This window comes from Rattus rattus, chromosome 7 (genome assembly GCF_011064425.1).
Source record: "Rattus rattus isolate New Zealand chromosome 7, Rrattus_CSIRO_v1, whole genome shotgun sequence".
NCBI lineage: Eukaryota > Metazoa > Chordata > Mammalia > Rodentia > Muridae > Rattus > Rattus rattus.
The window spans coordinates 99,908,538-99,935,819 of NC_046160.1; the positions used below are offsets into that span (position 1 = coordinate 99,908,538).

General features: G+C 46.5%; 3 protein-coding genes across 13 annotated transcripts in view; 2 read left to right on the forward strand and 1 right to left on the reverse strand.

Annotated features, from left to right (window-relative positions):
• Positions 1–10,835, forward strand: part of Flvcr2 (FLVCR heme transporter 2) — a 62,668-nt gene extending 51,833 nt beyond the window's left edge. The window contains exons 6-10 of the mRNA XM_032908185.1: positions 2,401–2,511; positions 3,604–3,709; positions 3,832–3,943; positions 4,533–4,588; positions 9,259–10,835. Coding sequence (XP_032764076.1) covers positions 2,401–2,511; positions 3,604–3,709; positions 3,832–3,943; positions 4,533–4,588; positions 9,259–9,339 — 466 coding nt within the window. The 3' untranslated portion in view covers positions 9,340–10,835. The remainder of the gene's footprint in view (positions 1–2,400; positions 2,512–3,603; positions 3,710–3,831; positions 3,944–4,532; positions 4,589–9,258) is intronic.
• Positions 10,836–12,519: 1,684 nt separating this feature from the next.
• Erg28 (ergosterol biosynthesis 28 homolog) lies at positions 12,520–21,233 on the reverse strand. 2 transcript variants are annotated; one of them, XM_032908183.1, is made up of 5 exons: positions 20,887–21,233; positions 18,364–18,524; positions 15,973–16,063; positions 13,395–13,513; positions 12,520–13,286 (listed from the first exon to the last, which is right to left on the reverse strand). In XM_032908183.1, exons 2-5 carry the CDS (start codon positions 18,494–18,496, stop codon positions 13,207–13,209), a joined length of 423 nt encoding a protein of 140 aa, XP_032764074.1. In that variant the 5' UTR covers positions 18,497–18,524; positions 20,887–21,233; the 3' UTR covers positions 12,520–13,206. The 2 variants fall into 2 exon arrangements, with proteins under 2 accessions (XP_032764074.1, XP_032764075.1); XM_032908184.1 differs by having other exon boundaries at positions 18,364–18,520; positions 20,887–20,974.
• Positions 21,234–21,292: 59 nt separating this feature from the next.
• The window catches only part of Ttll5 (tubulin tyrosine ligase like 5), a 219,707-nt gene continuing 213,717 nt past the window's right edge, over positions 21,293–27,282 (forward strand). For 5 of the 10 annotated variants that reach the window (XM_032908172.1, XM_032908171.1, XM_032908169.1 and 2 more), the window contains exons 1-3: positions 21,293–21,492; positions 22,897–23,068; positions 27,168–27,274. In XM_032908172.1, coding sequence (XP_032764063.1) covers positions 22,995–23,068; positions 27,168–27,274 — 181 coding nt within the window. In that variant the 5' untranslated portion in view covers positions 21,293–21,492; positions 22,897–22,994. Of the gene's footprint in view, positions 21,493–21,553; positions 21,786–22,896; positions 23,069–27,167; positions 27,275–27,282 lie in introns of those variants that run through there. The other 5 variants (XM_032908174.1, XM_032908173.1, XM_032908170.1 and 2 more) reach the window with 4 other exon arrangements.

Genomic DNA, 27,282 nt, shown 5'->3' on the forward strand with positions numbered 1-27,282 from the left:
CCATGTGTTGCGAATCGATCTCAGGACCTGTATATGCTAGGCAAAAAATGGCTACATGGCCAGGCCTGTCCTTCCCTGGTTGTGACTCTGTGTTGTCCCCCAGGCAGAGGGCGTTCAGAGAACACTAGCTGTGGGTCAGCTACCAGGAGGGTGCTACACCGGGTAGGCAGCATCCCAGGCTGCTTGGTCGAAGCCTCCAAAGTTTCCAGTGTCTGCAGGCATAAGACAGTGGTCGACCTGTTCTCTGCCACACAAACCCACTTCTGTAAGCCTCCGGGCAGGCCAAGTCTCACTTTGGTTGGCCTCGTGAAAGGCCAGCTGAGGCCACTCCCAGGGATGTGACTGCCAGGCTCACTAAGGACGAAGAGCCTGGCTCTGCTTAATTACCGCTGGTGAAGTTTGGCTGCCTTCTCGTCTCCACATCTGTTAGTTGCTTGTTTCCGCCAGAAACAAAAGTACTGAAGGCTGGCCACCCCCGACAAGAGGACACAAGTGTCCCTTCTTCCAGGGCCTGCCCTGCAGCAGAAGGGAAGGACTGGAATGTTGGCCTGACTGGGTCGTGGGCAGCCAGATGATTTATTTAGATGAATTAGAAGATATAGTAGAGGCCTGGGAAGACTCTCGCTCCGTGCTTAGTACGTGTCCAGCTGTCAATCATCCTCTTCCTCTCCAAACTCTGGGTTGGAGGCTGGAACCTGGGAGTTGAGGTCTATCTCAGGCTAGGACTAGGAATAGGTTTTTTTTTTTCTATTTGCTTGTTTGTTTTAAGTACGAAGGTAGAGTTGTGGTTTAACGAACTCAGCAAAAAGAATTTTTTGTTTGTTTTGTTTGTGTGTTTATTACTCTTTTGTGGGTTTGTAGACTCCCTGAGAGTGACTCACGCTCCTGAGGATGCTTTCTGCAGGGTGGTGGAAATGGAATGGATGGGATGAAGGGTAGAGGCCCCTTATTCTCAAAACCAGGGCAGAGTTGCATCTTCTGGAGGCTGTGGCTTTGAGCTCTTTGCAAAATGCAACTGCATGGTAAATTACTCTTCTGATGTGTATAGCTTGAGACATAACTAAGGTTTCAAACCAAGCTTGGGTTCAGATCCTACCTTCTGCATTGACTCAGCTGATGACTCACTACTTGAGAGAAGGTTTCTCTGTGTAGCCCTGGCTATCCGGGAACTTGCTCTGTAGACCAGGCTGGACCCAAACTCAGAGATCCATCTGTCTCTGCTTCCCGAGTGCTGGGATTAAAGGCATGTGGTCACTAGTGCCCAGCTTCAGTTAGTGACTTTGAACACACAATGAACATTTGTTTCTTCATGAACCTTTGTATCTTCATTGGTAAAATTATGGGTGGCCAGAGATTGCAGTCATAAACACATGTAAAGTATGTTACAGAATCTGAACCCTGTTGTGGTCTAAGAGTCGCTCCACAAACCACAAGAACACCAATCTCAGTCAGACAGGAGGAGGTCCTCCCTTTGCCTTCAGAGTAGAGCGCACTTAGATTAGGTTTAGAGCTCAGGATTAGAGAACTTTCTCTTTCAGCTCCATTGTCTGGAGCAAAGTAGTTCAGATCCAATAGAATCAACCAGAAAAGCTGTGCACATGGCCACTGGAAGAACATACAGAGGGAGTCAGCAAGCCAGACTACTGCCCAGCCTTGCTATAGGGGTTTGCTACTCCAAATGTAGCAAGCAGCATTGAAAGCTTTAAGGAAACTGTGCCATGGTGGCTCAGGCCTTGAATCCCAGTACTTCAGAACAAGAGGCAGGTGGATCTCTGAGTTCGAGACAAGCCTGGTGTATAGAGTGAGTTCCAGGACAGTCAAAGCTACACAGAGAAATCCTATCTCAAAAAAGAAAAAAGGAAAGAAAAAGAAAAAGAGGAGGAGGAGGAGAAGAAGAAGGAGGAGGAAGAGGAAGAGGAAGAGGAGGAAAGGAGGAGGAGGAAGAGAAGAAGAGGAGGAGGAGGAGGAGGGGGAGGAGGAGGAGGAGGAGGAGGAGGAGAAGAAGAAGAAGAAGAAGAAGGAGAAGGAGAAGGAGAAGGAGAAGGAGAAGGAGAAGGAGAAGAAGAAGAAGAAGAAAGCTTTAAGTAGTCTTAACCATCAGCACCTTGACTATAGCCAGTGGATATATGGAGAGGTCTGTACAGAAACAGAGCACACAGCTGGCAGAATGACTTCATATTTATTAGTCTTATCCTTTGTAATATTGGTCATGGTGTATTTATTTATTGTAAATGAATAACCTTTGGATTAGTGTTACGCATCTATATGGAGACACTCCTATGAAGGCAGATGTGCCAGCCCACTCCAGAGAGTTGGAAATAGAACAGATACTCAGCAGATCCGTGTGGAATGATACTGTTAGTAGAATATGTAACTCAACTCTCCTGCATTTCTCCACAGGGAGACGACCCTGGTAGTGTATATCATGACTCTGGTGGGCATGGTGGTATACACATTCACCTTGAACCTGAACCATTTGTGGATAGTATTCATCACTGCTGGCTCACTGGGGTAAGTTCCATGTCTGACCTGTTCCATTGGAAAACACATCCCCTGGCTTCTAGAGCGGCCTGTAGCCTACGATGCCATGCATGGCTCCTTTGCTGCCTCCTCACTGGCCTCAGGAGATGTGGAAATGGCAATGAAGCAGGCCTTCAATGCCATCACCCAGGAGGCAGAAGCAGGCAGATCTCTGTGAGTTTGAGACCAGTCTGGTGTACATGGTAAGTTACAGTTTTCTACACAGCTAGGGCTATGTCGAGAGACTTTGTCCCAAGAACCATAAACAAAAACTGAGTCACATCAGGTAGCTGGGTTGTCCTGGTGGGATGGAATGAAGCATGGCCTGTGCCTTAAACACGCCTGGGATTCTAGGAACTGTTTAGTGGCTCTGGGTGTAGGGCATCAGAGCACAGGCATGCTCTGAGCTGCTGTCTCCTCATCTAAAAAGGAAAACAAGTGTGGCCAGTGTTGTAGGACAGTTGGAAGGAATGAGAGGTCACATGGTATGAAGACCCAAGGGAGCATAGCGCCAGTAGGAGGATCCGGCATCTTCAGATGTGTCGGGTGACAAAATGCAGAGTCACAGATATTTTGTAGAGACTTTGCTGGGCTCCACCTCCCAGCTATGTTCCCTCAGGCAGTGTGAGCATGTCTATGAAAGTGTGTGAGAGAGAAATACTTGGCTCTCAGTGCTTCTTGGCTTCCTATTGGGGAGGAAATAAGGAGGACTCCAAACTCCTCCTTCTAAGTTCCAGAGATCCATGGTGACGTACCATGTAGCCTAATGTCCAGGGACTTCTCCCTTCTAACCCAGGACCTACAGACCTGGGCCACATATTCTCAAGTGAATCTGAAACACACCGGACACTCTTGTTCCTTCCATAAATGCTAATGTGTCATTGCTTGCTGGAGGGAAGAACATGGAAGACATTAGAGACCACTCAGCACAAGGCCTAGACGTCCACCATAGAGGATGGGCAGATAGCCTGCTGGGAAGAGAAAAGCAGGGGAGGGAGGGAGGGAGGGAGGGAGGGAGTCTAAGGGCTCCCAATTTTGTTCTGGAGGCCCTCCATTGCCTTGTTCTCTGGGTTTGGACTTCAGCTTCTTCATGACTGGCTATCTGCCCTTGGGCTTTGAGTTTGCTGTGGAGCTCACATACCCCGAGTCTGAAGGTGTGTCATCTGGCCTCCTCAACGTGTCAGCACAGGTAGGGCTCTGTTTCATCTTTGCTCGTTGCCTTGCTGTGATCCTGTAATAGTATGGCATCTCAACCTTCCCCGTGGCCTACTCGAGTAAGCCTCGTTCCCTGCCTTCCTTATGTTTTCCCAGGTATTCGGGATCATCTTCACCATCTCCCAAGGCCAGATTATTGACAACTATGGATCCGTGCCTGGGAACATCTTCCTGTGTGTGTTCCTTGCCCTCGGATCAGCTCTAACAGGTGAGTGCAGGTCTGAGAGCCGGAAGAGGCTCAGGGTACTCATGGGCACCTGTGTATTGACTGATGATTATAATGGACAGCACACATGTGGGGGTAGACGAGCGGGCTTGGTGGATCTGTTTGGGGTGGGTTAGGTTTTTTTTGTTTTTTTGTTTTTTTGTTTTTTTCCGGAGCTGGGGACTGAACCCAGGGCCTTGCGCTTGCTAGGCAAGCGCCCTACCACTGAGCTAAATCCCCAACCCCCCCTTTTTTTTTGGCATTAGAAGATCCATGTTTGATGTTGACTTCCACAACTTATACAAGTGGACCAGTCTCTGGGAACCTCAGTTTCCAGAGGATTTGTGGGTGGTGGTTAGTATGTATTCCTTTTAAAGAGATCCTTGGGTGAATGCCAGTGTCATTATTAGCCTCTGCCTCTCAAGCACAGCAGAGCTTTGGGGTGATGGTGCCAGCTCCATCTTGATGTTCTGATGTAGGATTGGGATAGCTGTGACCCTTAGGGAAGCGAGGAATCCTTCTCTTATGGGACCTTGACCCGTGGATTTGCTTGGTGACTCTGCTTTGACGCTCTTCCTGTTTTTGATCTCAGCTTTCATTAAGTCAGATCTTCGGAGGCAGAGGGCGAACAAGGATGCTCCTGAGACCGTGAGTGTGTGGGAGCTTGGCACGGGCAGGATCTGGGTCTTAAGCTATTGATAACGATGTCGTAACACAGGTCGGGCTTACAAGAGCTCCCAGAGGAACTGGCTTTTGTGGGGACTGTGAGACAAGCTCACCTCTCATGAACATGGCATCCAAAGGGTTTCCTCAGTGGGTGTCCAGTATCGCTCTTATTTCTTAGAATCCTCTTCCATTTTGTTTTCTAAATTCTTCAAAAGATTTATTTTTATTTTGTGTGTTATGAGTGTTTGCCTGCTTGTACATATGTGTACCATGCACATGCCTGAAGGAAGTATCATATCCCTGGGAAGTGAACTTGCAGATGGTTTTGAGCTATCTTGTAGGTGGCTGGGAACCAGACATGGGCTGTCTATAAGAGCAGCCAGTTCTCCAACCCCATCTTTGACTTTCCAGTCTCCTGTTGTGGTCCTCAGAGCATTATCATTGCTGTTACAAACTGCTAACCAGCATCCTGAACTAAGTTTTGGGTCCTTTGGCATCACTGCTATAAACTTGGTGTCTGTGACTAGCGAGGGAACACAGGCTCCTGGATTGACCGCTCTGTGATGGTACTGGTGATAGGCAGGGTTATGGGGATGGAGCCCACAGGTTGTCAGAAGACCTCTAAAAGGGCAAGTTAAGAAGCAGGAGCTGGTGGCAACAGGGGCTGGGGTGGGCTGTTCTAGAATAGAAGTGTTTGCCACCTGCCCATGTTAGCGGGAAACTACTTTAACCAAAATGATAGAATTAAGTCTGAGTGGGAGCTCAGTGGCAGAGCTTACTTAGCATTCCCAGAGCCTGCCTTCAGTCCCATCATGGAGGAGGAGGCAGGTTCAAGTGAGGGGGAAAGGAATTGGGGGTGTAAAGAACCATAGTGGAATATATATTTGTCTTGTTTTACATACACACACACACACACACACACACACACATCAAATTCATTACAGATAAATACCATCCTTCACAGAAAGAAATGAACATAGCCAGTATACAAAAGTCTTTAAATCATGTCATAATGTCTATCACCTAGAACTGTTATTCCATGTATGCACCTGCACACATGTAGTGCATGTGCATACATGTAGGGTATGTACCTTCTTCACTGAAGCAGACTATCTAGCTGAACCCACAGCTCGTGCATATAGCTAGTTTCGTTAGCCAGGTCGTTCTGGGGATTCTGACTCCATTTTTTGTGGCTAGAATTACAGGGGGGTCACTATGGCCACCCAACATCTGACTAGGTTCTAGGGATCTCAACTCATGCCCTCATGCTTATCAGGGGATGCTTGGACCATTGAAGCAGCCACCTCTTCAGCCTTGGCTTTTTTGGTTTTAGCCATCGTCTTATTGTTTCTCGGTGGCCAGTGAAGAACTTACTATGTAGCCCAGGCTGGCTTCAAACTCATGGTGGTTATCCTGCTTTAGCCTAATGAATGCTGGGAGTACAGGATGAGCCTGCATTTTTTTGGGGGGGGGTGGTTTAGTTGTTTGATCTTGGTCTCTCTCTCCCTCTCCTCTCTCTCCCCTTTCTCCCTTCCTCTCCCCCCACTTCCTTCCCCTTCTTCTTTAAATAGACTATTCTAATTACTACAATACCCCAAGGCTACCAGTTTTCCACAATGCACTTTTAATGACTTCACAGTATTCTTTAATATGAGGAAGCTATAATTTATTTAACAATTTTGTTTCACATTAAAAGTATTTATGATTGTTATAAACACTACTTTGTGGCTGGTTAACTTGGTTTGAGTGTGGTGTTAATATTATAATGTGGGAGGGGTTGTCTCTGTGACCACCACACATTGCAGACTAATAATGACCTGTGGGCGGCAAGAAGGCAGTTTGGTTTGGCACAACTGAGAAGCAGGTGTTCGCTCATACTTGGGTAGTCTAACTCTTGAGTAGTTTATTTTAGGCATTTTAAAAGCACAGAACAATGTGGTGAAAACTTCCCTGGTAGCAGTGAACTCAATCCTGTGTGTATAACAAAACATACATCAATCTCCTTGAGGAACAAAGTAAGCTACAGATGAGAGGTGACTACACTGAAACTCTCGGAAAAGTCCATGTGACACCTTCAATAAAGATGGGTCCTGTAGATTAACTGAGAAAAACAAGCTTAGATAAAGGTCTGGGGAGGATCCGATGAAGTCACAAAGGTCATCAGGCTATTAACCACACCCACTCCCAGCTTTCTGGGAAGAGCAGGTTAAGTATCTCTCTCTCCCTTGGAAGGGATAACCCTGTGTGGAAAGGGCAACCTTGTGTATTAACATTCTTGGCTCCCCTAGTGCTCATGGGTAAACACATAGGCCTCTGTGCCTCCTACATTATAAAGAATGGACTGGGGATAATATGATGGAAGCTGGATTGCTGCTAAGTGTACGGTGTTTCCTGGGAAAATGGATTCGCTGTCATGCAGTTTAAAAACTTTTATGGGTTGCTAACGTCTTTAGAAAGACACAGCCAATTCTATCAGTGTCCCTTCAGTAGTGTACAAGAGTGCCAGAGCTGGGCATTTATCATTTTGAAAAACCTTTGCCAGTTTTCTATGGTAAAACTTTGCTGTAGGAAGTGCTTTGGGCATTCAAGGCTATGAGCCGACTTATAACTGAGAATCTTTAGTTCTTTACTGTTTGTATTCTGCGACCACATTCTAGAGTTGGCAGGCGGTAGCTAGCAAGGGGGAGGAGCCCATAATAGAGTGTTTACTGGGAGACAGGGAAAGCCTGAGGTAGGAATGCTGTTATCTAGCCCAGTGTGAGGAGCAAAGGCCACCGTGGACCTGGGCTTTCACTGTGCTGTGTATAAAGAGACACAATGATTTAGAATAACGCTGGGAAAAGGTGCCTGTGATAAAATAGATTCTTGGTGGAAACATTTTTTAATGTGAGTTTTGTGTCATGTGACATGAGTTTGCTGTATTTAAGTTAGAAGATAAAGACAAACAAGGAATGTAAATAAGATATATTTATATATTACATAGGAATACTACTATATTGCCCGAGTTTAATAGTTTAATTCCCAGCGACTCACAAGGTCCTGTGACTCTAGCTTCGGGGTACCTGATGCCCTCCTCAGGCCCTGCATCACACGCACGTGCACACACACACACACACGCACACACTTTTTTTAAAAGATAAACTTTGTAATCAATTACACACTACACCTCACGTCTTCAGATGTGCGTAGTTCCCTTTGTTGTTGTAAAACTTCACTCACTCTTGTTGGAGCCAGAGCCTTGTACATCTGTTTATTAATCAAGTGGAGTTGTTGGCGCAATCTCCTCGAGTGTAGAATGTTAGAGGCAACACTGAGTGGGACTAGGGACCCTAAGTCCTTATAATAGGACTCACCTACGTTGTACCCTTGTATTTTAGCCCTCATTGGCATCTATCTGTAGGTACTTGGGATTAAGGGCAGGTCAGAGTCATGCTGGGGCTCACAGGAAGAAAGCTACATCAGACAGGGCATCCTTTTTCTGGACCCCTGGTCATTTTCTGCCCTGTAGCGCTCAGTGCAACTCAAGAGACTTGGAGATAAACACATTATCAGAACCCAGCAAGGCCAGAGCACCAGTCTGGCTGCAGCTGCCCATTCTATACACCAGTGAGATGTTGTTTAGGTAGGGAACTCAAGGACGGGGTGAATGACTTGACCTTGACTATGAAACCTTGGGTTTCCAGTACCTAAACAGTAGGGCTGCAACATTCCCAAGCTATTTTATTTCTGAGGGTGATTTTGAGGTGGTGGCTTTGGAGGAGGAAGGCATGTTGTAGATTGTGTCTGTCAAATAGACAGTGACCAAGTCAGCTCTGAGTCGTCTGAATGGGGGTTAGTCATGGCCAAGGCAGATCTGGTGCCAAGAGGCCCGTGAGGTTGAGAATGAGAAAGGCTGGGTTACTACAGCTGTGGCCCTGGCCATGGTTGGGATTCAAGCATTCCTAGGGACAAAAGCACCGTTTGTCCAGCTGGCAATGCCTCTGGGTGGCCCTGCACACCCTCCTCTGGGCTTTGAGCCGTGCTGGCTCTGTAGTAATGTCTGTGTAAAGGTCCTTTTGGCAATTAGAAGACAGACAAATGCCCAAGTTGGCAATCTGCCAACAGGGTCCCTACAGAATTTCCAGCCCATACTTAATCCCAAACCCACTTAACCAAGTGTGAGACAGGAAACTTATAAATGAATTCCATGCCATCCTTCCCCAAAAAGCCATGTCCAAGCTGGTTCTCCCCAAAAGCTTCTGCAGTGTTTTTCTCTGAATACGGATAACTGCATAGTCATGGGGTTCACATATAGGTAGGCAGGTGTCTTACAAATTACTTTAGTGGCATCCATTCCATGGTCATCATGATAAACCCTATCCTGGGGGCTGCCTCCCAGTAGGCTAGCTGGAGACTCTGATCCAGATTCTGAGGTGCCGATCTGGAACCTGGGGCAGCTTAGTTGCTAACATGGGGAGGTGAGTTTGGGGCTGTGGGAAGAGGAGGCTGGCTTTGTTCTGATGAGTGATGATGGTGGCGGGCAGTATCTGGAACACACTTAGGCTGGGCTGCTTGTTTCCCTGTGCCTATGGGGACACTGAGTGGCCGCTTCAGTCAGGCTGGAGGAGGTCTGTATGCTTCTATGACAGGGCTGTGTTTTCTTTGCCTTCTAGAAAGTCCAGGAGGAGGAAGAGGAGGAGGAAGAGAGCAATACCAGCAAGGTACCCACCGTCCTGTCGGAGGCTCATCTCTGAGAGAGGTGGCAGAGACTCAGGAACACAGACACTCACTCACCTCTTGGTTCCAGTTAGCTGTTACTGCCAGCACTTAGATTTTCACGGAGAAACTTTTGGAAGCCACTGGAAGATGTGTGCATGCCTTGCATGGCAGTGCCTAAGCCTACTGGACTCTACCTGAGAACCTGGATGGTTTACTCAGGGAAAACCTCACCTCTCTCCAGATGCAGACTGGATTCTGGTCCCCAATCCCTGTTAGGTCTTGGGCTAGTGTTGGGGGAGGCTGTGGAGGGTGTTGGGAGTCCATCCTTGCTTGGTCTCTCACCTTCTCTTATCCCTTTCTTCACTCATGGAGAATGCTTGCAAAATTATCCTAAGAAAGCTTATTCAGGATATTAACTTTTTCTAATGTCTTATGGCCACTTCTTATGAGAATGGGGAGCTGCTCTGCCTGAGGGTCGTGAGAGGAAGCGCCAGAGCAGGCCCATCATCCCACCGAGGCAGCCTGGCCCTTGGCCTTGGCCCTTCCCCCTAGCTCTGCAGTATTTCTTCAGATCCTCTTTCCTGAGAGTCAAGGAGACTAAACACCAATAAACCAGACACAACCTTCGTGGCCCCAAAGGAGAAACCGATTAGAGAGGGTTCTCTGCCTAGGTGTGAGAGGGCTAGGGGCTACTGTGTGTGTGGAGCTCTGCACTGGGATGAAGGTGTTTCCTACAAAGGTGGTGCTCGCTCAGGGCCTTCTGTGTCCCAGGCCACTCAGAATATCTTTCTTGGATATTGCACTGGGAAATGCAGCCATCAGGGGCTCGTGGCTCTAACCTTTAAAAAGTTTCTCTCACTCACTCTACTCTGACACATAAGGCTATCTCTGAGGAAAGAGGTAGAAGGTGGCTCTTAAAATAGACATGTCTGTTTCAGTTAAACACGATCCTATGTATGCTGAGGACTGTATTCGAACCCTTTCCCTGCCCCTGCTAGCAGGAATCTTTGTCAGGTGTTTTACATTTAAAAGGATTCCATTTAAACCAATTCCAGCTGACCTTTTTCCCCACCACTAACAGGCTTTCGTGGTGTCTTCCCCAAAGAGACACTGGCAGCTAATTGCTCCTGTACCTTGAGCAGCTCTGGTCATGGATCTTAGTGTTGTCTGGCCTTAGCATACCAGATCGCCCAGCTTGCCTGCAGTACTGGGGTACTGGGCCAGAGGGGATGTGATTGCGTGTACACACATGCGTTTTGTGTGTGTGTGTGTGTGTGTGTGTGTGTGTGTGTGTGTGTGTACGTGTATAGACCTGAGCAGTGGATAGGAGGGAGGGAAGCAGCCGTCTGGTGGAGGGAGTGTTAGGGATGGAACAGAGAGAAGCCTTACTTTCTGTCAAGAGAAAGGTGTTTTTTTCTTCAACTGTTCAAAGTGGACATGTTTACTCAATCCATTTATTTAAAAAAACATAATTTGTATTTCCTGTTTGTAACAGAAGATATTTTAAGGCAATAAAGATTTTCAAAGTGTTCTGCCTTGTCATTTAGTGAGGTAGTGGCAGCTTTGGGAGGTCCCCACCAGGCCATCACACTTTCCTGAGACTGGGAGATGGTTGGGGGTAAGGGCAAGGCTTGGGGCCAGCAGAGCATCTGTGTCCTTTGTTGACAAGGGTGTAACATCCTGTTGAATTTTTAAAGAGACTTTAAAGGTCCCTGACCGCCTACATAGAAGCTGTAACTCAGTGGCCAACCTGTGACCCTGACTTTTCCCCGTCCTGTGTACAGGCTGGAATGTGCTCCTCCCTAAGGGAAGGCCCAGTGTTGTCTTTGGCTCTGCCTCAAAGGGCACTGAAGTGTTTTGTTTGACCACCCCAGACCCATACCAGCTTGCCCTGGTCGGTGGCCACAGCCTGCTTCTAGCAGGAGCAGCTTGGTGACTTCCTCTCAAGTGCACTCCCTCCTCGTACATGCTAAGTACATCCCTGCACCTCATACTTCTGGACTTTCCTGTCCAGACAGTCATATGACATGCGCCCAGGGAGCCACATCATCTTACACTCGCTCAGCCCTTCTTAGGTGGTCTCCGGAGGGACCCACTTCTTAAAACAGTGGAAGGACGAAGGCAATTCTTCCCATGAGCTGAATTTCCGGTACCATGGGGATCTGAGGTCTGGAACTGCATTCTCTTTTGGCACTACAAATGAAGCCAGCCTGAGTCACAGCCAGGGCTGTGCAAAGCTGGAGAAGCTTCACCAAATGAGAGCTGGAGACCTTACCGAAGCACCACCAAACCCTGGGAAGCCTTCTTTGTTGGCTACAGCAGCCCCGGCATGCTTACTGTTTAAAGTCATTTAAGGCAAATTTTCCCTGTAAAGCACTGACGCTTTCTATGTACTTAGCTAAAAACACTGGCCATCCTTTGGGGGCTACTTCTGTCCTCTGACCTCCCACCTCTCACGGCCAAGGCCTTCACCCTCCTGTAGCTTCACGGTGCTCATTCCTTCCACAGCTGCTGCTTTTTTTTGCCCTAAATGCCTCAATGGCATTTAATGACCATTTAATGCTTCACATGACCTTCTGGGCATTGAATCTCAAGACATCCACCTTGTGGGTATTTGAGTCTCAGCTGAGACACCCTCCCCCATCCCCCGCCCCAGCTCAGGGAGGTCTTTCTGATCGATTTAATTATCATCTACCAGCTCTACCTCTTGACTCAAACACCTAGCTTTCTTACAGAATTCTGTATGAAGTTCATGTGGTGGCATTACCCTTGCTGCACATATCTCTGTCTGTCTCTCTTTCTCTCTCTTGGCTTTTCCAGACTGGCCTCAAACTCACAGAGATCTACCTGCCTCTGCCTCCCAAGTGCTGGGATTAAAGGTGTGCACCAGCACGCCTGCCTGGCCTTGCTTCTTTACACACTCATGTTGCTTGGCCCAGGCTGCTTTGCTCTACTTCCCATATCTGTTCTCAGGAGTCTGCTTCTTTGGGAGGAAAATGGGAGCTGCCCACGAGAGTCCTGAAGGTGAAGAAGGAAGAAGATTTGGCATCAAGAACACAAGTGAGCAAGTGGACAATGAGGAGCCTCGCTCTCCCGGTCTTGAGCCGTCAGAACAGTGGGTGGAAAGGCGAAGCAGGCTACCATGTTCCTGTGTTGGGTACAGAGGGTTTGGAGGGTAAAAAGGTTCTTAGGAAAGGTCAAAGTACAAAGACGGATCAGAATAGAAGGTTTCCCTATTTATTACAAAATGCATTACACAAATACAACTGACCAAAATGTCTAAAAACAGCCCAGACTCTTCCAACCTTCATCCACTTGTAGATAAGAGGAGCCTGGTCCTGCTCGAGGGCAGCCCTTCTCAGAAGAACTGCCTGTGCCTTGGCTGGTTCCGAGTCTTGGGTCCAGCGTAGAAAGGAGCCCAGATGTGTGCTTAGCCCCATGAAGCAGCCCTTGCTTGCAGCTGCTCTGGGCAGGCAGCAGCTGCAGTTTCACGGTTCTGCTCCCACCACACAAGTCAAATCAAGGAATGCAGAGAAACAAACAAACAAACACACAAAAAGCAAAAAGAACGGAAAATGGAGCCTGGAGGGGTTACAGCTAGGGGGAGGACACATTAGGGAGCTTCTCAAAATTCCTTGACTTTGAAGGTCTAACAGAGTATTTTTGAAAGGACTCTAAATTATACATACATGTTATGTAATTTCTTATTAATACCTTAAAAAAAATTAAAAACATAAAAAAAACCCCAAAATCAAAAAACAAAAACCCTCTCAAATGCTTAAGATGCTGAACCTAGAGAAGGAGCTAAGGATGCAGCCCAAAGGAAATGATTTAAGGACAGAGGGTGAATAAAGACAGCGAAGGTAGAAGACCATGATGTTTCAGAGCTGGCAAGGTTGGCCTCAATTTCTTTTCTTCTGTCTGGATACTGGCTCTGCTTCTAGGTACCGGAGCCCAACTAGCATACCCAGGATTGAGAAACCTTAAACACACAGAAAAGATTAATGGTGATAGAAACAGCACCTTACGCCCAGCACGGCCTCTGCACCAGCCCCAGCACTGAAGGGGTCTAGGGTGGCCCAGTGCTTACTTGCTACCATCAAGGGTGCCAGCACACCAACTGTGGGAGCTGCTGTTCCAAATACAAACAACTCCGAGAGGAAGTGTCCCAGGGCAAGGAGGAATGTCCACAGCGTGATGTGATAGAGTCTGCAAGGGAACAGACAGACATGGGAACCAAAGTTACTGCACTGTTGGTGCAGAAAGTGTCAGCTGATATGACACAACTGTGGTTGAAAGGACGCACGTTCCTCAGACACACCTGGCTACTTAATCACATCAAGTTCTCCTCTTCTGGGACAAAAGGTTTTGAGGCATGGGCCAAGCCGCCCTAGTGGGCTTCTAGGACTTGTCGAGAACTCCACTGTGGAGAGTCTGGGTTGCAGTCTGGGACAGTGCAGCAATTCTGGACTAGGGTCACTTATGTGCAAGCATAAGTGTCACTCGGCAGCCTAAGGCTACCCTAGCAGGTGTCTGGCTATGTGCCAGCCCGTGCTGTGTGACGGAATCATAAATGAATGTACTGAACGGGGTTTGGGTAGCACGAGGCTTTTAGATGCTCTTGCAGTACACGTTGGCTACTTTATGTCTCAGCCTAAAGTCTGGTCTGAGGAGGACATGTAAGAGTCCCAGAGGAGAAGAACTTGTTCATTGGTTTTGATAACAAGGTGGTGGCTGACCTTTAGATGTCTGTATTGTCTTTTTTTTTTTCTTTCTTTGTAAACTATGAAAAAATTTAGTAAACACTCCAAGATAGTGAACTGTGACAAGGACTGAGCCCTTTCAGTTTTAATACTTGGGACATTTTGGTTTAGATTCCTTTTTCTGGTTTTGGGGATCAAACTCAGGGCCTTGTGAATGCCAGGAAAACATTTTGCCTCTGAGCTAGATCCCCAAGATGGATACTTTTACATTAAAGAACTAAAAATTGAAAACATTTATGCCCGTAGCCTGCCCTGACTGTCTTCTCCTCCCTTCTCTTTCTAAAAGAACCAGTATCTTAAATTTGCTTTTTATAATGCTGGTGCATGTTGTTGGTGTGTGTGTGTGTGTGTGTGTGTGTGTGTGTGTGTGTGTGTGTGTGTGTGTGTGTGTGTACACAAGGTGATTGTGAATTTCCGGCTAGAGAGCTGATAAGCTCAGATGCACGTCAGAGGTCTATGGATCAAAGTCCTAAGCCAGAGAGGACAGAAAAGCATTTGCAGCTGCTCTGGGTCAGAAGAAGGAATGGGGGGGAAGAGGATGACTTCCCTCTGTTCACTGGAGCACTCCACACCCCCGATACCCATCAGCAATTCTTCATGGTGGTAAAAGGTCCTCAAAATGATTAGCCGATTCCAGCCTTTTCATTCACTCCGAGAGGTAGAACAGCTATTATCATCCCTCAGACCGAGAACACAGTAATCAGCCCGATTACCAACAAAACGGCGAGCAGGATGTGTTTTCCTTCTTGACCCCAGGCAGTTTCCACTAAACCATCCTGCTTCTAAAAATATGTGTTCGCAATCTAGGACATGTAATTCAGTTTCAAGTTAAAAAAAAATTAAAAATAAAGATGGAAAGATCAAAGGCTAATAGTCTTGCTTTAAATCCCACTTGAGTCAGTCTTCCTCTACTTAAATTAATTGGATTTTTTTTAATATTTAGACTGCAAGATCAGTAATGAGAATCACTAACCCCTTTCCCCCAAGGCGTTGCTAAGAGACTCAAAGTCACGTAGGTGAAAGTGCCTCACAAAATCAGAGAGGAGCCATAAACATTGCTTCCTCTCTCCCCCGATGCTGAAGGGAGGGACAAGATTAAAAAGATTTCAGCGTGAGGTTGGCCTTTTGACAGCTTCACCCAGTGAACTGAGCAATGACTGCTTCTACTTAGCCAGTGGTGATTACCATAGGGAAGAAACCTTGGGCTCCCTCTAGTGGCCAGAACTGAGTATGGCATCATCACCTCACTCTAGAGAGGCAGCGAGTGTTTGCCTCTTTCAGAGTTTCTTTATATTTATGGTTTTTACATGCAGGTTTATTGTAAGCTGCTCTTGGGCAAGTCTCCTGGCCCCAAGGACTGAGGCCAGGGGAGTTGCTATGGGAAGAAAGAGAGAGGGGAGAGGGAAGAGAAAGAGAGAGAATGTGTACAGAGAGAGGCCAGGGGAGTTGCTACGGGAAGAGAGAGAGTAGGGGGAAGAGAAAGAAAGAATGTACAGAAAGAGAGAGATTTCTTTCTTTCTTTTTTTTTTTTTCATGGATTTATGATTAAGGAGGAAGGTGCAAGAGGTGTGTATAGGACTAGGGATGCAGCCCAGAGCTTGAGCATTTGTCAACCATGCCCAAGGTTCTTCATTTGATCCCCTAGCACTGTGAAATGATACCAAACCAAACCCTGAGGGGCTCTTTAGTAGGAGAAAGGTGTGCTCTAATCAAGGGGTCTGACACCATTTGGTATGGCCTGTCTGGAAGGAATGGTTCAACAGGCCTCTCATTTTCTATGTGCTATGCTAATGCAGTAAACTGATTCAACAGGTACCAAGAGCAGGACAGGGCACGTGTCTGAATGTGCCCGCGGGGCCTGATTGCCAGCAAAGGGAAGCCAAAGGCCTTCTTTCCCTGACGTACGTTTTGTTGTGGATGTCAATGGCACAGAGGCAGCGAATCACTGAAGAGAGCAGCGTCCAGATCCCAAAGGTCCGGGCTTGGAGACCATTCACTGTGCAGTTAAAAAGAAGCAAGAGCTGTGAGAAGGGACGGCTGAGGTGAGCCTTGTTCTAAGCTAGTCTGCTTTCCTGGTGATGCGTGGTGATGCTGAGCCTGACCCCTCCGTCTGGGCTCCTGGGGAATGGAAGGAATTCTGAGTGCTGCTCAATCCTCTTCAGATGTCTACCATTGGAAGGAAATGCAACAGAGCTGGGTTGGAACATACAAGATGTCTAGCAGAACCAATAGATTTTTTTTTTTAGATTGCTAGGTGAGACCGGATACCAGCACCAATGTTGATGTCTTCAAGACATGGTTTTAAGAGGTCTGATATCTGCTCTACTGGGACAGAGTTCCAGCCAGGGTGGCTTCTTGTGTACATGGAAGTAGAAACAGGCACTATTTCTCTGGGGTTTGCTGGGGCCACCCGTTCTTGGTGGCTTCACTGTGATGCTGTTGCGTTAACTATCTTGCCCTGAAAATTTGAGTCATTTCACTGTAAGAGTGGCTCTTGACCCTGACTGCTTTCTGTACCACCCGAGGGAGTTTTATAAAATTACCAGGGTCTGGACATACGACCAGTTACATGGTACTCTCCAGAGGTGAGTTCTGACGTGAGTATTTTCTAGAAGCATTCTGTGTGGGTAACTGAACTGAAGCAACTCATGGATTTGAAATGTTCAAACACTAAAGGCACAGCTAGTTCTTTTGCAGATCTGTCTCTCACAGAGTAAAAACAGTCTAGTTCAGTTGTAAAGCACCTACTTGGCATAACAGATAAGATGTCCTGGGTTTGATTCTCAGCATCAGCAGTGTGTGTGTATGTGTGCAATCAATGGACAAGACTAACAACTGAAAGGCTCAATGTTCTCTTGAACTTTAAAAATTCTTTAGTCTTTGGAAACGTAGACAGCTCTACTAAATTCACACCAAAGATCTCTTAGGTGGCAATGAGAAAATATTCGCTTGTCAGCCAATTTGGGGGGGGTGGGTATACTCTTTAGAAACTGAGTTGATGGCTTTTCTAATGAAAGGACTAACTAAAGAAATCCGTCTAGTGTGAGATTCCAGTTTAAAATTAAGGGAAAGTTTACATGGCTCCCTAGAGCCCTGTTCCGTGTATCTGCACAGGTTTCATGACCACCTGTGAGCAGCAACTAAGAGTTAAAAAAAATCAAAATAACCTTCCTGCTCACTTCTCCAGGTTCTCGACTCCCATTATATTTGAACTTTGTTCAAAATAAGGCTCCGCCTACTTAATTCTCTTTCTACCTAGATGTTGCAGAGAAAAGAGTAGGTCAGAGCCTGGATCTGGGTTAGCTATAAATGTGACAAGAGCTGTCAGCTGCTGTCAGTCAGTGATGTAGCTCTAAGCACCCAGTGTCAACAGGGTGAAAGTGTCAACTGCAGAGGACAGACATGCAGGGAGAGCTTCATGAGTCGAGAGGGCACTGTGAGTTGGAGACCTGGCTTTCAGAGAGGAACCTGGACGGATGTGGGGGATCCACTCAGGGACTACGGAAGATCTTGGATGAGTAGCTGTCTACCTGTTACCTGGACTAGGACCATGTGTGCTGATTTCCAATGAGGACACTGAGCTAGGATAAAAGGCTTCTTTATGGCTTTCTAGCAGCACTCCAGAATCAACACGCTATCCTATTTCCTTGCTTGCCCTCATGCAAGTGCTTCTGAACACACAAATTGTCCTGAGTAGTGGCAAACGAATGGAGAGGTATCCAGAGAAGATTGGGGGGAAAAAAAAAGAGTCAAGTGTTTCCTGCATGTTCTATTATTCTACTGCAGTGGCTCTCAACCTTCCTAAAGCTGTGACCTGTTAATACAGTTCCTCATGTTGTGCTGACCCCCAACCATAAAATTATTTCATTGCTACCTCTTTAAAAAATCATAATGTAAAACTCTAATATGCAGGACAGCTGATATTCGACTCCGGGAAAGGGTTGTTTCACTCGCAAAGGGTTATGGTCCACAGGTTGAAAACTGCTGTTCAAGTGGCTACCAAGACTAGATTAGGCATCAGAAGCACCTGGGTATTCTGGAACTGCATTCCCAGCCAGACTTAATAAGGAGCCTGGGTAGGTCAGATATATGGGCGACTTTGGAATTAACGGCTAGGTCAGTGCTACACAGAAAACACCTCTTTACATTCTTTTCATTATTTTAATTAAATTTTTTTTGACATAAGATCTCACCAAGTTGCCCAGTCTGGTCTTGAACTCTCAAACTTGCCCTACCCTCCTGTGTGCTGAGATTACAGGCAAGTGCTATAATGCCCAGACAGTTGTGACTTCTTACCAAGGTTTGGTTTGCCAGTGTAGAGCTTTTCATAGAGAAAAGTGTGGTCTCGGAAGCTCTGGAGCGTGTTCCCCATGGCTATGATGGACACCATAACCAGCCAGCTTCGTAGCACATTCAGGAAGCGGCTCATGACTCCCCTCAAAGAGAGGGCGCTCTGCCTTGGGAACAGAGAGGGCATGCTGAAAGTCACTTCCACATCAACACAAGTGCTCTCGCCTAACCTGTGTCCCTTTCAGGAGGGTTGTCCTGAGTGACACCAGTAGAGCAGTTCACAAATTCCTCTCCTAGTCCTTCAGCCCCACCCTACTTTCTTGCTACACCACTTTCCTTTCACAAGATGCCTAGCAATAGTTACCCTAAACAGAGGTACGCTGATCTTTGTCCATTGCTACCTCTTTAACTAAAAACCATTTAAAAAAAAAATGCAATGGGTGGAAATGTCAAGTCCAGCGCAGAAGGCATAGCAAGGACGGAAATGGGGCAGTACTCACATTTTTATAAGTAGTCGAATGGATTTCTGGGTCAAGCCTGTGTTCCTGCCAATGCTCAGTTACTCTAATGAGGGTGAACGACCAGTACACCCTGGAGCAAGTGGCACGGCATTTACCTTTGTTCAAGCAATCCCCGAAAGCACAGTATTGCCTAAGTCAGAATGCCCTCTGCTTGTCTGGAATCGGCACTATGACTTCATCTCTTCACACCATCCCTTCGCAAATAGCTCGAGGGTGATTCAAAATCTGCTCAGACGCCTGGACACATCCTTCCAAACTCGTAGAAGCTGTATCATGCATCTGAATGGAAGCTATGGTGTAACTCTGACTAGTATTCTTAATTTTCCTCTGCTTGGCTCCCAGACACATCATGTTTCATAAACTAAAACAAGCTAAAAGACTTAAAACACAAAACCTGCCGCAGCTTGGTGTTGGGTTGCAAGAAAAGCACACTAGCTATAGTTACGGAACACTTGCCTCCTACACTTATACTTGCCCCAAGCATATAACATCCTATTTCATTCGCTCCCTACATCAGGATAGGCGGGCACTATTAGTATTTCCACTTTACAGATGGGGTCAGAGCCAAGAGCTACGTGATTTGCTTAGGTGACATGGCTAATATGGGGCTGAGTGCCAGGGTCTGTGGACTCTGTTGCAATACTCCCTCACGGAGTGTTTTGATAAAGTTCTCATCTTTACTTATTTATTTACTTAGTTTGAGGCAGGGTCTTACTGTGTGGCCAGTCTGGAACTCTACCTAGACCAGGCTGGCCTTGAACTCACAGAGATCCATCTGCCTCTTCCTCCTGAGTGCTGGGATTAAGGTGGGTGCCGCCATGGGCAGCGAAGTTCTGATTTTTTGAGGAAGCTAAAAACACCAGCAATGCTTCTGTCTTCAGCTGGTGGAAGAGCTATGTTCTGTACTTTCAGTTTAGCTCAAGGCTCGCTGAGTAGCGATTTCCATCAGATCTAAAGGGATCCCACAGAGACAATTTGTCATGATCACCATCATTTTGGCCCTTCATTTATCTGTTGTCAGGCTAACTGCTTTGGCCTGGAAGCTGTAAGAAGCTATCAGTTTTCCTTTATCACTGTGGCAATATGTTTCAGTATGATCCCATCCTATCCAGCACATATAGGTATCACCTGAAGTGACAAAACAAAACACAAAACAAAACAAAAAAACAACTAAAAAGGGCTCCAGGAGTTAAGGGGTGGATCCTGAGGAAAGAGGTCTCAAACAGACTGTTTTGGCCTAGAGGTGGTGGAGTGCGCTGATCTTCACAGGCACTCACAGCATATGCCAAGATCTACCTCTCTTATTTTCTCCTCTCAACACCAGCTTGGGTTAGTTAAAAAGCTGTGTGGTACTCACATGCACACCACACACACACACACACACACACACACACACACACACACACACACACACACACACACACTCCCTTCCAAGTAGAACATAGAACCTGCACCTTCCATTTCATAGCTCTTAGAAATCCCAGAGCTGATGAAGACACACCAGAACATTTCTGTATTGCTCTACCAATAAAACCCATTTCTCTGTGGAGTTTTTAGGTGGTGGGAGGGGCGGGGTTTACAACATTTATTCCCCAATTTTGTCCTTGCCCAGTTCAGCATGGATGCGATACTAATTAGCAACCAATAAAGGTAGATTCCTATCCTAGCTCCACCACTCAGCTCTGGGAGTTCAGACGAGTCAGTGAAACTCTACAGACTCGGTTTTCTCATCCGTAAAATGGGGATATAAAAATCTACCTCGAGGGTTACCCGATAATTACATGAGAAAAAGTTAAAGGTCGTTGCAGAGCCAGTTTCATAACGACTACTCGCTCATCCACTCCCAGAATTTACCAAATCTCCATTTTCCTAGCACCTCCCTTGGACACCGTTTCTAGACTCCTCCACCATCACCCCCGGTTTCCAGGCAACCCCCATTTTCCAAAATTTTGCAGAGTCTTACTCGACTGCAATACCATCACCTACATCCCGCTCCAAATTCTCCTACCTGACGACCCAGTACTACTGCAGCAGAGTCAGAAGCATCCGCAAATCAGCTTCCCAGGAGGTCCCAAGTCCACCTGGGCCACTTGTTCCCGCCCCCTCCCTCAGCCCAGCTCCAGGATTGGGTCGTTTTTGTCAGTTCTCGCTCTGATTGGCTAGGCTGGTTCAGTTCGAGCAGGCGATAGGGAGTGAACCCCTTTGCTGCCAATCAGCAGTTGCCGCCGCCTGAGCCTCTCCCTGTTGCGCCGCTCACGCGGTAAACCCTTCTGTCGAGCGTGGCGGAACTCTGAGTTTGGAGTCAGTCTTTTAGGGGTGGGGAAAACACAGAGAGAAAAGGAGCCAAGAAATCTTCCGGTGACAGCCTGGGTTGGCTCTGGCGACTGAGCGCGCCGTGGTGACGCCATCCGTCTGCGCCCGCAGCTGAGCGTTGTTCGCGCCGCTGGCGGGCGCCTGCGCAGTGGCTCCGAGCGGGCGGTTGCTTGTTGGTTGTTGTAGTAACGGGGGAAGCAGCCTTCGGCGGCTGCGTTGATTCCGGCTGGGGAAGGAGGAGGGAGGTGAAGCTGAGCGTGGTCCCCGCCTGCCGGCCCCGAGCCATTAGAAGATGAGACAGGTAAACGCCTGCGCCGGCGCGCTCCGGGGAGATGCGCTCCAGGGCTAGGCGGGCGCCGCCGCGCTTCCCACAGAGCCCAGGAGCAGCTGTTGGCTTCCGGGAGCGCTAGGCAGGAGCTCTGCGGCAGAGTCACCGCGTCCTTGCCTGCAGAGCACTTGCGGAGCTGCCTGGGGTTGGGGTGTGCTGGGGTGGAGCTGGCGGCAAGTCCCAGTAGGGGCAAGGACTTCCTTTGGAGTAGTGTCTGTGATCTTCAAGAGCATCTCTCTCGTTCTGCTTCTGGAAGTCAAGGAAAGGTGGGCATTTTTTCTGCCTGTAGGTTTTAACTTAAAAGATTCTCAAGCATTTTGGGAAAGATCGAGAAGTTCCTTTAGGAATCACCCGAAAAGAATCTGCTGAAGATGTGTAGGGTCGGGGTTAGTTGCTGTTGCTTGCTTGCTGCAGTTGCTTTGTTTGCTCAGAGTCTTATCGTATATGTAAATACATGGACAAGCAAGAGCTTGGAAAGTTGCCCTGAATTGATTATTTTTGAGTAGCGACATTATGGTTAAGCGTTTTCCCTATACGTTTCTATTTTCTCTACAACGAACATGAAACTTTTCCTCCATAAAAAGTGTTTGAAGTTAGAAACTTGGATTTGGAAATTTCCTAATTTTAGTGTCTACTTGAGATCCGGATTAAAATGTGTGATTTTTTTTTTTTAAGTAACAGTAATTATAGAGTATTTGACTTCCCCGTTCCCCAGCTATTTATGTGATCCCTGCCGTGGAAAAATATTTTCACTGCCCATTTATTAATAGTTCAGGTGAATTGGTTTTCCTAGAAACATAGCAGCTTACTCTGTATGCTTGTGGTAAAGACTGTATAAATGTTCACAAGTGTTTTGAACCTTGGATTTTTATTTTGATCCTGGTCAGATTTGTCTAGCAAAGAATTTTCTAAATGTAGACTATCAACTATCCACATCAGAGTGCCCTAAAGCCTATCCTTTTCAGTGCCTGCTACTTTTACTATGTAAAACAAGTGAGGAACTCAAATTTAGTAACAGCTTTGTAGATACAGCAGAGACAGTATGTCTAAAAACATTCTTAAGATGGGCATCGTGTCACACAGTTTTAATCCCAGCAGAGGCAGGTGAATCTCTGTGTTCTGGGGCAGCCTGGTAAACAGAGTGAGTTCCAGGACAGCCAGGGCTATACAAAGAATCCTTGTCTTGAACAAAACCAAAAACTAAGAAAAAGATTTCTTGTTTTTTGTGGTACATGATGGATGTACACTGTGACAGACGGTAAGCTTTTAGAAGTTGGATCATACTCAGGAATATATTTCTTTTCGTCTTAAAGATTCTTCACAAAACCCTGAAGTATGCAACTGCCTTGTCTTTGAAGTCGTTCAACTTTCTTACAGGAGTCTGTGCCATCCAAATTGTTTGATCCACTGGGACTGCAAGGAAGAAAGGTCTCTGAGGCCTCTGTCTGCTGACTGTATGACAGACCCCAAAGGAAATGCCAGTTGTGATGGCCCGGGACCTGGAGGAGACAGCATCATCCTCAGAGGATGAGGACCTGGTAAACCAAGAGTAAGTGACAGACAGCAAGCCTTAGGGAGGGAGAGAGTTTCTCTTACTCACCCCCAGGTTCCTGCCTTTCTATTGCCTGGCTCTAGCTTCCATCTATGATTGATTCCAGCAAGATCATATTATTCACTTCCTATCATCTGTCAGAAATGCGAAGGGTGGGCTGTTGTGTTTCCAGGCATGTGAGTGAATATCAGCTTTAGATGATGTAAAGTGCAGGTAGGAGCTCAAACAAGTGTTTGTTTGTTTTGTTTTTGAGGTAGGGTCTCTCATTTCTGTTGCCATGCTCCCACTACATCTGGTGTGTGTGTGTGTGTGTGTGTGTGTGTGTGTGTGTGTGTATGTGTGCGTGCGCGCGCGCGCGCGCCTGCCTGCTTGAGTTTATGTGCACCATGGGTATGCAGGTTCCTGAGGAGGCCAGGGTGACGTAAAGCTCACTAGGTAACCCAGGGTGGCCTCAAGTGCATGGCAGTCCTCCTGCCTCAGCTTCCTGAGTGCTTGGGATTATAGGCATGAGTGAGTCACTATTCTTAGTGTAAGATGTTTCTCAGTCCTTTAGAATATGTACTCTGGAATCTGAGTAACTCTCAGCCTGTTTTGAAAGGATGTGATTAGGTTCAAAATCTATAATACACATGAAATTACTTGGTAAAGTTATGAAGCATGCCATAAATGTAAGGCATAGTTCTTATTGGCTAATGCATTTAGGCTTTGTAAGGTAGAAGATTAACGTTATTTGAGAAATAGTTAAAGCATTAAGTTTTGAGGAAAGGCTTATTATTATTAGTTCATAGCAAATACTGACTTGACAGTGTATTCGGGTCACTCTTCCGGATAATTAAATGGGTAATTCCCTCTGGTTACTCTGCTTTATGCACCATTTTACTTCCAGTTTAGTGCCGTTTACTCATTTTAGAAAGTATGTAATGCCAACCAAGATTGTTCTTTTACTCTTGTGTTTCCTTCAGTTTTTTCTTTTTTAAATCTCTGAGAAGTGGCTTAGATGTGAGCACAGATACTCCATTAAAACCCTGACTGTTGCTTATATTCATAAATAAGAAATGCTAACTAGTAGGCTTCCCAGCCCTCATCTAGACTCATGGAGCTTTTGTAGACGTCTACTAAGGATTTTTCACGGTTACTCCTGTTTTATCAGCTCATGGACTGGTCTGTCGGAGACTGACTTTCTACTCTGGGAAGCAGACTTAGGGTTTCTGATGCTGTGATGAAAGCACAAGACCCAAAGCATGGAGAGGAAAGAGTTCATTTTAGCTTACATGTCCAGATCCCAGTCCATCATGACAGGAAGGGAGTCAGGGCAGGAACTCAGAGCAGGAACCTGGGGGCAGGAGCTGAAGCAGAGGCCATGGAGGACGCCGCTCACTGTTCGCTCACTCATGGTTTCTTCCGCCTGCTCTCCTCTACCACCCAGGGCCACTTGCAGCGGCTGGACTGTCCCAGAGCAATCACTGATTCAGAAAAGTTCCCACAGACTTATCTTCAGGCCTTATTAAAACATTAACTTTATAGTCCTAGAACACCAAACAGCCTGCCATTGTTGGCTTCGATTCCAAAATTGAGATTTCTCCTTCCCGGTGCTGTTAACAATTGAAGCTAACCGCGCCGTTGTCCTTGCTTCACATAGTATTGTTTCAGATAACGAGTGTGCCGAAACTATTCTGTATCTTGCTTGGGCACCCCAAATACAAATTTATATATAGCTGTGGAAACTTCCATGTAAGAATGACCTAAGGCTCTTTCAATCACTGAAAAGAAATAGAAATCTTAATTTCTCTTCTACAAGGTAGCAGTCTGTCAGTTGATAAGGCCAGCAGTAGGTACTGCAGGAGCCCCTAGAAAGGCAGGAGAAGAATGAGGTGCGAGCATGCAGCACGCTTAGCAGCAGAAGGCTGAGCTGCTTCTGTCTTTGAGGTGCATATGCTGACTCCCAGGACTGAGTGCATTTTAGGATCTCATTAAGTCAGCTGCACTGTCGGTCTGTCTCAGTCTGAACCATTTATATACTTCGTTATGGAGCTGGAAAGTTGCCTCTGCAGTTAAGGGCTCTGGCTGCTCTTTCAGAGGACTTGGGTTCAGTTCTCAGCACCCAGGCAGCAGCTTCCAACCTCCGCTTCTAGGCGGTCTGATACCTTCTGGCTTGTATACTAGGTGCACATGCATGTGTGCAGGCAAACATTCATACACATGAGATGGAAACAGATAAATCTCCAACTACTTCATACCTAACAAAGCAACCTTTCTTACTGGATGCCAGTTTCAGGTATAAAGTGAAGATATAAACTTCCAATTTTTAGTTTGCTAATCATTTTGATTTTTTCCCCTTCAACACCACCTGCAAGTGTTGCTATTTTTTGTTTTGTTTCCTTAAAGAGAAACTTATTTTTTATTTTAATCAACCTCTGTCAGAGAACATGGCTTTTTAAAAATCTTTTTGAAGATTAGTTTATTTATTTTATGTATGTGAGGGCGTCCCATTACAGATGGTTGTGAGCCACCATGTGGTTGCTGGGAATTGAACTCAGTCAGTTCTGGAAGAACAGTCAGTGCTGTTAACCACTGAGCCATCTCTCCAGCTCCTGAGAACTGGAGCTTAGCATCTATCTGAAGTGCTTTTGAGTTACTTTACTAATAATTACCTTAGTAGTCTGTGTCTTCTTTTATCTTTTCATTGTCTCTGAGTGGAAAGAGTTCTCAGAGATTCGTCTTCCACAGCCAGGACCACAGCTCTTCGCAGCTGTGGATCTGTTTATTGTGGTGCTGAGTCTTGTCAGGCATTCTTAACTGTAGTGTCATCTGTTGTTTGTAAATTCGAGGGCACAGTGGTACCAGTCTGTAGCTAGTGCCAGTTTGACAAGGACCTTTGGCTACTTTCCAGGCTCTGCCTACTTTTCCTGTGTCACTGACACAGAAGGAAATGTGGAGAAACTCTATTTGAAGAGATCATCTGGGCCTCATTTGAAGGGATCATCTGGGCCCATGCCAGAAGTGTAAATGTAAAACACATCTGACCTGCGTCTAAGATGAAAAAGTAAGCATGCATGTGCGCACACACATGTACACACACACACACACACACACACACACACACACACTTATTCATAAACGGGTTCTGTGTTGGTTAGGATTTTCTCTTTCAACTTGACACAAGCTTAGGTCATCTAGGGAGAGGGAATTCCAATCAAGAAAACATCTTCATCAGATTTGTCTGTAGGCAAGTCTGTAGGGCATTTTCTTGTTTAATGATTGATGTAGAAGGGTCCATCCTGAGCAACCTAAGAGGAGTAAGCCAGTAAGCAGTGTTCCTGCATGGCTAGACTTCAGTTCCTGCTGCAGGTTCCTGCCCTGCTGGAGTTCCTGCCTTGGCTTCCCTCAGTGATGGACTGTTAACAGGACATGTAAACTGAAAGAAAACCTTTCTCCCCAAGGTGTTCTCAGCGGTTGTGTCATATCCTAGCAGTAGAAAGCTAACTCTTCTACTTCCAACATCAGGAACAGCAAGCATCCAGGTCATTTTACTAGAGGACAAACTAGATACAGTAGTTGCCTTCTTTACTGTAATGCTTTGGGAGCTCAAGGCAAGTCCCAAGGATGGCGAGTTTCTAAAACTGGTGTCCTGGGATCACCCATGTGTTATGTGGACAGCACATAATACATTACAGCACAGTTGTAAATTAGGGTTGGGAGGCTAGATTCTGGCTCTGCAGTCTGCAGTCCGGCTTTTGTGATCATGTACGTTTTTTAGAGAGCAAGTCTTTTGATGTGGATCCTATTCCATTTAAGGAATGGATAGGCTGGATTCTCAGTTCACTGTGCAGAGCTCTGCTGAAGCAAGCACTGTGAGAAGCAGTCCTTGGAGTCTCTGCTCTTACGCTCTATGGTTGAATGGCCTTAGGCAGGTAACCAACACTCTTCTGCCTCTTGTTCTGCCTTTTGCTGATAGTATGGGCCAGAGGGTAAGTGCAGTAAGGGACAGCTCTCTTTAGTGCCAAGTATGAGGTAGCCACAAACCATAGTCATCTGCGTCAGCTGTTAATTCAGATTTTGAGCTGTGAATTAATGAAGCATTTTGTTATGCCTGTAGGGATCACCCATGTATTATGTGGACTGGAGGCTGCAGGAGAATTCCAGTTTTGGTTTTCCATGCTGAGGCTATTTTGACAAAGGACAACAATATTCGAATAATTGGAGGTAGGTGA